The following is an 11,640-nucleotide window of genomic DNA, read 5'->3' as shown; positions in this document are numbered from 1 at the left end:
ATATACATATTTTATATATATATACACGATTTTGTGTATATACATTTGCGGGTGTATATGCGCACGCGTACAAAGAAATTCGTGCACACACAGCCCGCCCTTTCGTTTCTCGCTTCCACCCCGTTTCACAGCCTGCACCACCCTCGCGTTTCGCGTATATGTGTACACATATTTACGTACACATGCAGAACAAACGTATATGTATATATGATGACGATGATATATATGTTGGTGCAAGAAGGTGCAGGCAAACGCCCGGGGCGGAGAGCAACATCTAAAAACAAAGCATTAATCGCATAATCTCCTCCTGTTCCCCTTTAAAATGACGATGATTCTCTACTTACTTTTTATAATTACATTCTCGCATCCTTGTTATGCATATAAATGTGTATTTGATTTTCCACGGTACAGGCGGCTCATCCCTCCTTCTTTCGGAGGGATTCTTCGAAATAAACTAGTAGGGTCTGCGGAGGATACATCTCGTATTTGGGGCAAAGCTGCCTTTCGATACATGGATGATATTTGTACACATACACATGCAAAGATGTTTCTACCATCGTTCTACTTTCTTTTTTCATTTTATTCACGAGAAGCGCTCCTATCTAACGGAAATAAAAATTCCAGATACTGAAATAAAAAAAAAATAAATTAAACTTTATTAAAAGATTTATTATTTATACTTTATATTTTTATATTTATTAATATACGATCGACAATCGCAAAATTTTATTTAAATCAGAATAATTGCAACTAAACAATTGTTAAGAAAATTAATTGATTAATTGTTTATACATTGATTATTACCATAACTTATCCTAATTATACCGCAATTATGTAGTAGCTTTTTTCAAACTCGTTCCATTGTACTCTACAAGTACGTACGTCCTCAAACGGGTCACTGGGAGTCGATTCAACGTGACCCCTCTGCATTCTCTTCAGCTTAAGAGCCGGACAATACTTTCCAGCTTGACCCGTCTAGATCCGATTGCCGTCCCACAAACGCATTGCCGCAGAATGAGGATTGAGAGAGATTGCGATCAAACTTTCCTTCCGCATCGCGTGTCGCATCCCCACTGTTTTCTATCTAAATTTCAATTATCTCAATTATCCAATTATCCTTCCACTTACATACATTTACATATATACTTCATTTCGAATTTTCTCTTACATTTGAATTCTGATATATCTCTGCTTTTATCAAAATTATATTCTCTGCTCGTTTTCGTTGAAATTTTTTTTTACATTAATCGCAGTTAATAATAAATAAGAAATATTTGCGATAATAATAAAAGATAATTTATAATATAAAATAATTATAATAATTTATAAAATCTATATAATAATGATTTATAAGATAAAAGAGAAAAGGAGACAGAGAGTTTTCTAGATTTTCGCGCGTTTTTATATTGAAAGGAGAGAATATTATTGCAGTCTCTTGATGGATATTATTCCTTCTGTGTTCTTGTAAGAATTCCGAACCTTACGCTTTGCAATTCTGCGTCGCAAACTTACCTATTCATCGCTTTATAACGGTCGATTCATGGCAAGCGCCTTCACGTGCTTCATCTATTGTCGGCGATTCGCAGTTTAACCGGATGCATCTGCGGCCTCTTTTATTCTTCATTCGCCCCTTGCAGCCGCATACACACCTATATATGCTCCCACACGCACATTATTAAAAGAATACATAAAACATTCTAGAAATCCAGATTAAATTTACGTGTTATTGAAGGAAAAAAATTGCAAACTTTTTCTTGTTAAAATTTTTTTTGTAAATCTAAATGTAAAATATGTAATTTAAAAATTCAATTTTAAATGTCGCACGTGCGTTAATCCTTTCAAAAATCTTATTAATTCCCGCCAAAATAAACTGAAATTGTCTATTTATATATTGATGTATATATATGTACCCAGATAGCCACAGTAATTATGACATCAAAATGCATCATTTTGATGGCAAATGATGCATTTTGACATCAAAATGATGTCATAATTACTGTGGCTATCTGGGTATATAGTATATGTATATGTTACTCAATTCATATATATATATATTTTTTCAATTCTTTAATTTTTGATAATTTGCAAATTTCGTGATATCAAGAAGAAATTAAGGCTAGACTCCTAATTTTTGAAAAGGTTATATCGGAATAACCTTGAGATTGGTGATCCGCTAATTCCGCTTCCGCGCAATCCGCAGCCTAATTCTCTACTTCTGTCAATTTATTGACACAGTAATTAGAAATACACTACGATTACATAATATACGAGAATTGCAAAATATAAATTTTTAGTCAAGTTCCTTCTTCGTCAATTTCCAAACAAAGAATCCGCTATACAGGGTTTGTCCGGAAAGTAATGCGTCGCATTTTTTTGTGACGCGACTATACATCGCAGAGCGATGGGACCGGTTGGGGAGGAAGGGGGGTACCCTTAGCTTTCCAACGGTAGGTCGCTCAATTGTTTCAATGCGCTTGGAGGGTTAGGACGGCTTATTCTGTGAACCTCTGCTTAGTGGTCGCGTCGAACTTGTGATGGAGAGAACGATAGAGCAACGCTATGCGATAAAGTTTGTTATTACGGCCTACCTGACCCGGATCGGTGTGGCAACGGTGCCGCAGCCGCCCTACAGTCCCGACTTGGCTCCGGCGGACTTTTTTTTATTTCCTCGGCTGAAAAGGGAGCTCAAAGGACAACAGCTCGAGTCGGTTGACAACGTACAAGCTACTTCGACGGCCTCCCTGAACAGCATCCCAGTCAAGGAGTTCCAGAAATCTTATGACGCATGGAAATCGCGTTGGCAAAAATGTATTGACGCAGAAGGGTCATACTTCGAACAATTTTAAGTTGTTTTACCTATGCGATCAATAAATTCTTTTTTAAAAAAATGCGACGCATTACTTTCCGGACAAACCCTGTATATATATATAAATGTAATATTTATATACCTCGATAAATTCGGCCTCCGATAAATGATCAGTTCGACTAGAAAAATGTAAGAAAGCATTTCTTTGACAGTAGAAAAATGCAAATCATGTGGGAAAACGTGTAAATAAAGTTGAAGTTTGCCGACAGTCAAAAAAACCATAAGCCATAAAACATAAAGAAAAGTGTAAATAGAGTAGAATTTGTATGGTATAAAACTATCGACGTATCGACCAATCGTAAATCGAGAATCTCGAGCGCCATTAATTGCGCCCGCATCGGAAGTGTTCGCCAGTGTTTACAATTCAATGTGATTCAAAGGTATGGCGGATCAATAGTTCGCGTTCGCTATCGTGTTAATTCTAGTTAATTCTGTCAATTCGTCCTGTCTAGATATGCCGTCCCGCGCAGAGGATATTCTCAAAGGCTTTCAAGTGTATCCTTTCGATATTAATTTTTTTTTTATTTAAAACAGAAAGAGTATTAGGTAAACACACAGTTTGACAGATCCAATAGGTTATGTTAGACAGAATCCAGACTTTAGAAATTTTATTATGCATTCTATCTGGAGTAATATATTCAGAATTTGAAATAAAGCAAAATGCATTTCCTTAATTTTATATTTATTTATCAGTAATTGGATGAATCTGCGCGATGCCGATAATGGAAAAATTTTATGGCAGGGTAACGAAGACTTGTAAGTAGTTTTATTGTTCATTGACATGAATAATCTATAGATTAAATTATTATCCTAAAATTATATTAAAATATATTAAATTATTAGTATGGTTATAGATATTACCTGATATGTATTATTGTTAATTGACATGAATAGTCTATAGATTAAATTATTATTCTAAAATTATATTAAAATATATTAAATTATTATCTTAAAATTATTCGTATGATTATAGATATGTATCTGATATGGATTATTGTTAATTGACATGTGTGTGTGAATAGTTATAAATTAAATTATTATCCTAAAATTATTTGTATGATTATAGATCTGTACCTGATATGGAACATGAGGCACGTGTACCAAAGAAGATTCTACGATGCCGTGCAGTATCAAGAGAAATTAACTTCAGCTCTGCAGAGCCTATGGAGAGGTTTCGTTTGGAGCAAAAAGTGTTATTTAAGGGACGTTGTTTGGAAGAGTGGTTCTTCGAATTTGGATTTGTTATTCCTAACAGTACCAATACATGGCAGAGCTTGATTCAAGCCGCTCCAGAGAGTCAAATGATGCCAGCAAATATATTGAAGTAAGTAGAGATATACATTGTGAATTGTTTAGAAAGATTTTAGATTAATAACATATGTTTCCTTTGTGAATAGTGGCAATGTTGTAATAGAAACAAAGTTCTTCGACGATGATCTCTTAGTATCTACAAGTCGAGTCCGTCTATTCTATGTCTAAGATGATTTCCGAACGGTCCTCATAATCGGTCCACATATAAAAACGGGACCAAATCAGTGTGAACGGATTTTACATAAAAAAATATGCAAAGAAGTTCTTATGCGGATCAGTTTTCATCTCCCTGATCTCTTACATTTTATATTTTTTATGCGTGTATTAGCAAAGTTTTGACACTTTGATAATTTTGTAATAATTTACACTGCTAGAGAGTTCAAACACAAATTCTGACAAAATAAATACTAAATTTTATCAATATTATTTTTGTTTATACAAGGCCTATCTAGATTGTGTCTTTCATTTTTACAATGTAGAGTAATACTATGCACTGTTAAGGCACACAATTGATTATTTATCGAGTATTATAAATAAATATAAGTTTTGTACATATTGTAATACACCAAACAATAAAGTTTTAAAAGAAGTTTAAAACTCTGTATATGCATTTTGTAATCTATCAGAAAATATTACTATATAAACCTGTATGTACCTGTATTATTTAAAAATAATGAAGTTTTAATAATAAAATTTATGAATCTCTTTTTATAAATTTTATTATTAAAACTTCATTATTTTTAAATAATGCAGGTACATACAAGAGGAATTATTAATGCAGGTACATACAGGACGAATTATTAATGCATAAATTGACAAAGTTTACAGTTATTATACACCTTGTCAATATATATGAGAGACTGTTACTTCATATTTAAAAATAGTTGACGTCTATTGCTATGAAAATGCAAATTATAAAACTAATATAAATATAATTATAAAAGAATCGATTCGTCATAAGAGAAGTCGTGAGAAGTCCACAACTTCTTTCATCACATGGCCGTATAATATAACGGTTGCACTATTGATTAGTGGTGCACAAGCAACACATTTTTTTGGCTTCATCACATCCCTTGAGGGAGTTCACAAGTTTAGTACATTCTGTCCCCTACTTTGTCTATACATCGTATCCAGGTGTAAAGAAAGAAAAACACGAAGGACGAGGAAACGTCGGAGTTGTCGCACAGCTAGCTCGAATCAGACTTCAACATCAACAACTCATCATAGCGTGTTATAACACGATACGATTGATTCAATTAACATACTCGACTTGTCAACTTTTCCCCCTCAAGAAATAAATCCTCGCGGAATGGATCTGAATGAGGAAGACGAGAGTGTAAACGAGAACGGCAGGCAGCTGTTTCTGGTCGCAGGTACTCCGCGCGATCCTCTGGTATCAACTGCGATCGTAGCTTCCACGGCGGATGTCCCGGACGATATCAATCAGAGTGATGATCTGCAGTCGAGCGCCTTGGCCGGTCTGATCGGCGGCGCGCAATCCACCTCGGTTTGCTTCCCTACGAAATTCAGTAAGTGTATAACGATATGCTGTCGCGTGTGTGCTGTGTCAATCCCCGGACCTGATTTAATTAACCCGCCTCCTGTTTCGACCCCTCCGAAGTTGGAGTAGCGTTGCTCAATCAAGTTATTGCTAAGTGCATTAAGTGGATCATCCACACAGTCCACTCTTTTCCTTAAATAAAGTTAGCGGTAATCAGTTTAACAGTTTATGTAGCGGTCTCCCACCTCTCTGTGCAATAAAACGTTGGAAACGTGAAATAATACACTAGCGATGTTCGCGAATTCTTATTCCAATGTCCTTGCTTTACAACAGTCTGGTCGGATCAAGGCGAAATAAATTGTATCTTCTTGTAGCGTATGATTTCACTAGTTCTGAAAGCGAGGAGAGGCCGTCCTGTGTCATCGGCAAGAGAAAGCAGCGTAGATACCGCACCACATTTTCCAACTTCCAGCTAGAGGAGTTGGAACGTGCTTTTCAGAAGACACATTATCCGGACGTATTCTTTCGCGAGGAGCTCGCAGTTCGTATCCAATTGACAGAAGCTAGAGTACAAGTAATTTCTATATACATATATATATACATATATCTTGTGTGTGAATTTAAATTTCCGGAATATCCAGATATTTATACATATATATATATATATACATGTCTCTGTCTTATAACTACATTTTTTTAACAATACAAATAGGTATGGTTCCAAAACAGGAGAGCGAAATGGCGTAAGCAGGAGAAGCAGTGTAAAATCACGACTCACATGACGTCACATTTACCAACGTCGGATTGTCAAGAGGTACAGCAGCAACATCAATCACAGCAACAATCAGATCATCTATTGCTGGAATCACCATGCAGTCCACCTCCAATATACCTAGGTATGGAATGGGCAGGTTTCTCTCCTTATAACAACACAGATAGCGCGTCATCCCTCATCGTGAATAAGCCACCAGATGCAGAAGCTGACAACAATCCACTACTCGATCCAGAACTGTTACAACTAAAACCTCCACGTTCCTAATAATATTAAAATTATATACATATATATATATATATATATTTGTAATATGAATAACGTTCCACGTTTTCTAAGAGGAGAGAGAGAGAGAGAGAGAGAGTTACGTAATATACTAGATATATAATGTAAAGAAGTTGTAATAATTTCAAGCGAAACATATTTGCTATAAAATTGCGTGAAAGTATAGACCATTACTTTGGGTTATCATAAACCATGAAATGTACTTTGAAGATAAGAGAGATTTAAGATTTTAATATTAATTACAAATAATATATATACATTATTTATAATTAATATTAAAATTTTAAATCTTTCTTATCTTCAAAGTATATTTCATGGTTTATGATAACCCAAAGTAATGGTCTATACTTATATATATATATATATATATAGAGAGAGAGAGAGAGATTTATTATTCAACTAAAAAAAATATATTGCAATTATATACTTTCAGATTAAGTATACACATATAGAGTTTGTAAAAAGAAAGATACAATATTGCACTCTATTTCAGGTAAATTTTTAGAAATATAGATTATATAAAAAAAATTAATAAAAAAATTTGTATTTCGTAGAAAATTCTTTCTGCGCGAGATGTGTTACTCCAATGTAAAATAGTAACGTCATCTTTATTCAGTGTGTGCATATATTACAAGTCAGTAAATTAATTAAGATATTCATTAATCGATGGATCCTAGATGCGAATAAGCTTGTCTACGATGCTCCTCCCAATCTTTCAAATATCGAAAGCCATTCCCTTTTTGTATCATCACTGACAAAGCGTTTTAGCCTTCGAAATTATCTCTAAGAGAAATCATCCGAATCATCCTTTCAGATAATTATTAAACTTAATTCAATAATAATTGCCTTTGTCGATCAGAGGTCTTAATAGCTCTCAGCAAAACATTTTTGAGATGCATCTCATGTGAAATAAATTAGTGACAAACGTTAAAAGGTTACGCGATATATGAATACTCATCCGCGCTATTTACAGTACGTTCGATATACTGTTTATCTATCAGAGTTTCAATGCACTTCTTAATCATGCCAATGGAAGGTGCAAAAGTAACTTTCGATTGACTCAACACCTAAAATAAACATAATAAATTAAGCATCACTTTCCCAGACAAGTATGGTTCATAAGAAAGTATCTCACTAAAACTCACCTCCTGTATGAGTTGATTATGTCTCAATAGTTTACGGCTCTTCATGATACGAACTATGGCTGCTTGCAAGAACATCTTTCGGTCCTCGTCCACACTGCGATGCGTCGCCTCCGCGTCCTGTGGCGCATCACGTTGTAACACTCCAGTCACGCGGAACTTGGTTCTCTTGTTGGAGTAATCAAAATTGAGCGTGAGAACAGTGTCCTCCTCCAGTTCGCTGGATTCCTCCGCGGATTTATTGAGGATCTTGCAATCTACAAGACTGGCGGCGTGTTTCACCAGCTGATCGTGTGACAGACGTAACGATACCGCCGCTTCTCTGCACGGTATCGCGTCGCAGTGCTCGAAAAGCAGCAGTAACGCCATTTGATATGTCTGCACGGTTACCAGATACGATTTCTTCAAGTAATTGAACTTGAGCTCGCCCTGACTCAAATGATGCAGCCACGTGAGTTTACGACCGCTGAACTGCATGTGATAGAACGATTCGAAAGCCTGTATGGACTTTTCCAACTGCTGGGGAACGTGAAACGGTCCAGGAGACGGTGGCAAAGCGAGCGGCCAAGCACCAGCTTGCAACACCTTGACCCCGAAACCGGTGCCCAATTGATTCTCCCCATCGCCTTCCCGTAAGGTCGCCGTGAATTTCGCATTGAGATCCGCCGAGACGGACATGTCCGTAAACATGCGATGCAATTTGTTCGTGAACTCGTAACCACACGCTCGCTTTAGATCGTCGATCATCATCTCCTCGGCGTCCATCGACTGCGACTGCTGATGTATCAGTCGCTTTGCCAACATACGCGAGTAGAATTTTTGAAATACATCCTTGTCGTCGACATACTTGAACACAGTTATGGAGCGTCTCAGTTTGTCCTCGATTTCGCTCTCTGAAGCCGCTTTCGGGGACTTTTTCAACAAAGAGTCGCAATATTTCGCCAGCTAGAAAAATAAATACAAATGTATTATAATTTATTAATAGAAACTGTATGCTAACATAAAAATATTATCGCGTTTATAAAATTTACCAATTCTGGTGCTCGAACTGGCTGCTTTGGAGCAGGCCTATAATTCACGATAGCAGAACAAGCTTTATCAAGAGCACCTACGAAACTTTGATCACCTTTGAACACATCTCTAATTAATTCTGAATATTTAGAATGTACATTCAACATACTCTCCACAAATTGCGTGTACACCTGAAATTAAAAAAAAATTTTATATAGTTAAAAATAAATCTATGTATATGTTAGAATGTTTAGATACTTTAAATATATGTAAGTGTTATTACATATTTACATTTTCTCCTTGTAAAGGTCCAATTGCCTGTAATCCTTGTTGCGTGATGTGTCGAGTGAGTTTTTGTACAAGTGGATCTAAACCTCCTGGCAAAGGCCTTAATAATGGATAAAGAAGAGCCAGATCTCGTTTACTCTCATTTTTTATCATGATTTCTGCTTCTGCATGAAGCCAATCTGCCTGCGCATCTACCATTTTCTCCTCACAACACGTTCTCACCTACACAGAACATTGTCAATCATCTACCTTAAATTTATCGATTTCGTACGTTTCTTGTGAAGAAGTGTACCTTTGGTACAGAACTCTTGTGAAGGAATTTGTGCGCGCGTGCTTCCTCTTGATTGAGTCTCCATGTTACTTTCTCCATGTAACGTGTAACATCCAACTGTTGCAGTAACGACATTGCTTCCGCCATGTAAAATTCTCTGCTAGCTTTCAAGAAAGGTTCCTCGAAGGCTTCTTGATACAACTGATCAAAAGATAGAATTCAATGTAATAATTCTGCTTCTTGGAAGGAAAAAAATGTTTGTCTCATAAAAAAACTTTAAGCAATAAAAGCTTAATTAAAGTAATAATATATTACATTTAATTGTCCCTTCATCTTGTACTCTTCCACCCGAACAAAGCTCTGTATAACACCACAAATAACGTCGGTCGGGGCGAGCAATTTCGAATCTCTATCGGCGTCGATACATATGAGTAGAAGTGAGACGAGCTTTTCTCTAAGCGGTATTATCATTTTTTTCTTCCAAATGTCCAAACCTAGCTCACCAATCTCCATCTGCTCTTGGCATTCTTCATCCCTGTTGGAACTCGCGCCATAGATGAGTTCCGCCTCCGAGAGCTTTTGTTTCTTAATGTGCTGTTGATTGAGGTACAAGTATAAACTATGTAAGTAATAAATGCCCTGCGAATACTCTGTCCATGCTCGATGATACGCCGAGAGCAAATCTGTGTTGTCATTATACGAATCGACTTCTACCAATAAATGATCTACATGATTAACCAAGAACCTTTTTGTCTCATCGTATAAACGATCTGCCAGTGGTTCGGGATATGCGACGCACAAAGAATAAACATCACTGCAATCATAGCAATACATTATTAATTTTAATATTTTATTTACATCTCTTGATAATTCAATATAACTCTCAGATTTTTAAATACCTAAATCTGTCATTCCATATAGCACGTGGAATATTTGCTAATGTTATTACTCCTTTGACAGTCTCTTGTAGTTCATGCCAGGTCTGATTGAAATCCACTCTTTTAGGTTTTAGTGACATTCTTTCCTTCAATCCACAAATCACTGGTTACTCAATCCTAATGTCGATAGCTTACTGATTCCGCAAGCTAAACTCACTGATGCTACAAACCTGCGAAACAATATTATAAGATTCATATTTCTATTGCAATTAGCACATTGAACATATTAAAGGCATTTTGAGAGAAGATTTGATTTAGATTTAAAAATAATCTCAAGATTTTTCACAAGTTAAAACAAAAGCTACCAAGAGTACATTCCAAGAATAATCCTCAGAGCATGCATAAAGACTGAGTTTACAAAGCTTTGTTCGAATGTTTTGCACATCATCGATTTAAAAATAACATAAAAGTAAAATATATACACTGCACACACATTCACATCTCATGGCCGCTCTAATTCTCTCTCCTGCCTCTGTCCCGCACTGCCTGTGCAAATTTATAACAGCAAACGCGGACTCACACTCTCTCTCTCTCTCTCTCTTTCTCTCTCTCTAACTTAAGGTTTCGAGCCTTAATAAGCTCGTAAACACTCGTGAACAATTTAAAATCGCGCTCTAATAGTTCGGTCGCGAGATCCAGGCAACGGGGAGAGAGACATCGTTCTCTCGAGATTTATCCTCGAATAATATAAATACTGGGACACGACATGTCACGCGTGTGCGTCCGCCATCGAGGCTGACACAGCTGACTCGAGCTGGATAGCAGAGGCGCCCCGTCCACTAACCAAGAAATCGCACAGGAAGTCGTCGTACTCCGGGTGTCTCCAGGAGCGATCCTCGTCCGCGACGACAACACGTACCACTGGGCCGTGGAACTCGATTTTCGGGGACGGAGGCGCGAATCATTCCCTGCTGCGGCTCGATGCATGACACCCGCGACAACCGCTCGGACGCATTTTCTCTCTCTCTCAGGTCGACGAGGGGAAGAGGGTCCGTCACTCGCGCGCGAACTCCTTCGAAAGAGAGAGAAAGAGCGTTTTCCAACCCCCGTAAAAAATAAGTCCGTCTTCTTGATTTATCTCTCTTCTGCAACGAGGAACTCTCTCGTGTCCACTCGCGAGAGTCTCAATAACATACTCTTTTTTCTTTTCTTTTTTTTAGAATAATGTGTAAATGTGCACAACTCTCGCTAGGTGTGTATATATATATATATTATATATATATATATATATATCTGTATATGTATGTGTATTCGA

General features: G+C 36.7%; 3 protein-coding genes across 6 annotated transcripts; 2 read left to right on the top strand and 1 right to left on the bottom strand.

The window, feature by feature from the left end:
• Positions 1 to 3,175: 3,175 nt before the first annotated feature.
• On the top strand, positions 3,176 to 4,774 carry PrBP (Prenyl-binding protein). The gene is made up of 5 exons (XM_029320060.2): positions 3,176 to 3,246; positions 3,319 to 3,361; positions 3,560 to 3,622; positions 3,933 to 4,190; positions 4,264 to 4,774. The coding sequence occupies exons 2-5, from the start codon at positions 3,321 to 3,323 to the stop codon at positions 4,343 to 4,345; spliced, it is 444 nt and encodes a 147-aa protein (XP_029175893.1). The 5' UTR covers positions 3,176 to 3,246; positions 3,319 to 3,320; the 3' UTR covers positions 4,346 to 4,774.
• Positions 4,775 to 4,845: 71 nt separating this feature from the next.
• LOC114944244 (uncharacterized) lies at positions 4,846 to 6,948 on the top strand. 2 transcript variants are annotated; one of them, XM_085481241.1, is made up of 3 exons: positions 4,846 to 5,706; positions 6,053 to 6,219; positions 6,391 to 6,948. In XM_085481241.1, exons 1-3 carry the CDS (start codon positions 5,487 to 5,489, stop codon positions 6,715 to 6,717), a joined length of 714 nt encoding a protein of 237 aa, XP_085337367.1. In that variant the 5' UTR covers positions 4,846 to 5,486; the 3' UTR covers positions 6,718 to 6,948. The 2 variants fall into 2 exon arrangements, with proteins under 2 accessions (XP_085337367.1, XP_029175890.1); XM_029320057.2 differs by having other exon boundaries at positions 6,053 to 6,252.
• Positions 6,949 to 7,324: 376 nt separating this feature from the next.
• On the bottom strand, positions 7,325 to 11,588 carry Cul2 (cullin 2). Of its 3 annotated transcripts, none has more exons than XM_029320133.2 (8): positions 11,170 to 11,588; positions 10,347 to 10,555; positions 9,763 to 10,261; positions 9,469 to 9,648; positions 9,180 to 9,398; positions 8,909 to 9,079; positions 7,881 to 8,822; positions 7,325 to 7,802 (listed from the first exon to the last, which is right to left on the bottom strand). In XM_029320133.2, the coding sequence occupies exons 2-8, from the start codon at positions 10,463 to 10,465 to the stop codon at positions 7,671 to 7,673; spliced, it is 2,262 nt and encodes a 753-aa protein (XP_029175966.2). In that variant the 5' UTR covers positions 10,466 to 10,555; positions 11,170 to 11,588; the 3' UTR covers positions 7,325 to 7,670. The 3 variants fall into 3 exon arrangements, with proteins under 3 accessions (XP_029175966.2, XP_085337357.1, XP_085337358.1); XM_085481231.1 differs by lacking the exon at positions 11,170 to 11,588 and adding an exon at positions 10,819 to 11,161; XM_085481232.1 differs by lacking the exon at positions 11,170 to 11,588 and adding an exon at positions 10,691 to 10,751.
• Between the last annotated feature and the right edge of the window lie 52 nt (positions 11,589 to 11,640).

Source organism: Nylanderia fulva, unplaced genomic scaffold, assembly GCF_048542155.1.
Source record: "Nylanderia fulva isolate GAGA-0341 unplaced genomic scaffold, ASM4854215v1 Scaffold17, whole genome shotgun sequence".
In the NCBI taxonomy this organism is placed as follows: Eukaryota; Metazoa; Arthropoda; class Insecta; order Hymenoptera; family Formicidae; genus Nylanderia; species Nylanderia fulva.
Note: the sequence above shows the minus strand (reverse complement) of the source record. Positions and strands in the feature narration are given on the sequence as shown.

Bases quoted from the DNA above. Each gene is read 5' to 3' on its own strand.
- PrBP (XM_029320060.2), top strand. From the start codon at position 3,321: ATGCCGTCCCGCGCAGAGGATATTCTCAAAGGCTTTCAAGT. The intron at 3,362-3,559 runs GTATCCTTTCGA...TTTATTTATCAG, and splicing joins ATTCTCAAAGGCTTTCAAGT to TAATTGGATGAATCTGCGCG. The intron at 3,623-3,932 runs GTAAGTAGTTTT...GTATGATTATAG, and splicing joins TGGCAGGGTAACGAAGACTT to ATCTGTACCTGATATGGAAC.
- LOC114944244 (XM_029320057.2), top strand. From the start codon at position 5,487: ATGGATCTGAATGAGGAAGACGAGAGTGTAAACGAGAACGGCAGGCAG. The intron at 5,707-6,052 runs GTAAGTGTATAA...ATCTTCTTGTAG, and splicing joins TTGCTTCCCTACGAAATTCA to CGTATGATTTCACTAGTTCT. The intron at 6,253-6,390 runs GTAATTTCTATA...CAATACAAATAG, and splicing joins TGACAGAAGCTAGAGTACAA to GTATGGTTCCAAAACAGGAG.
- Cul2 (XM_029320133.2), bottom strand. From the start codon at position 10,465: ATGTCACTAAAACCTAAAAGAGTGGATTTCAATCAGACCTGGCATGAA. The intron at 10,262-10,346 runs GTATTTAAAAAT...CTATGATTGCAG, and splicing joins ATATGGAATGACAGATTTAG to TGATGTTTATTCTTTGTGCG. The intron at 7,803-7,880 runs GTGAGTTTTAGT...TGTTTATTTTAG, and splicing joins ATAATCAACTCATACAGGAG to GTGTTGAGTCAATCGAAAGT.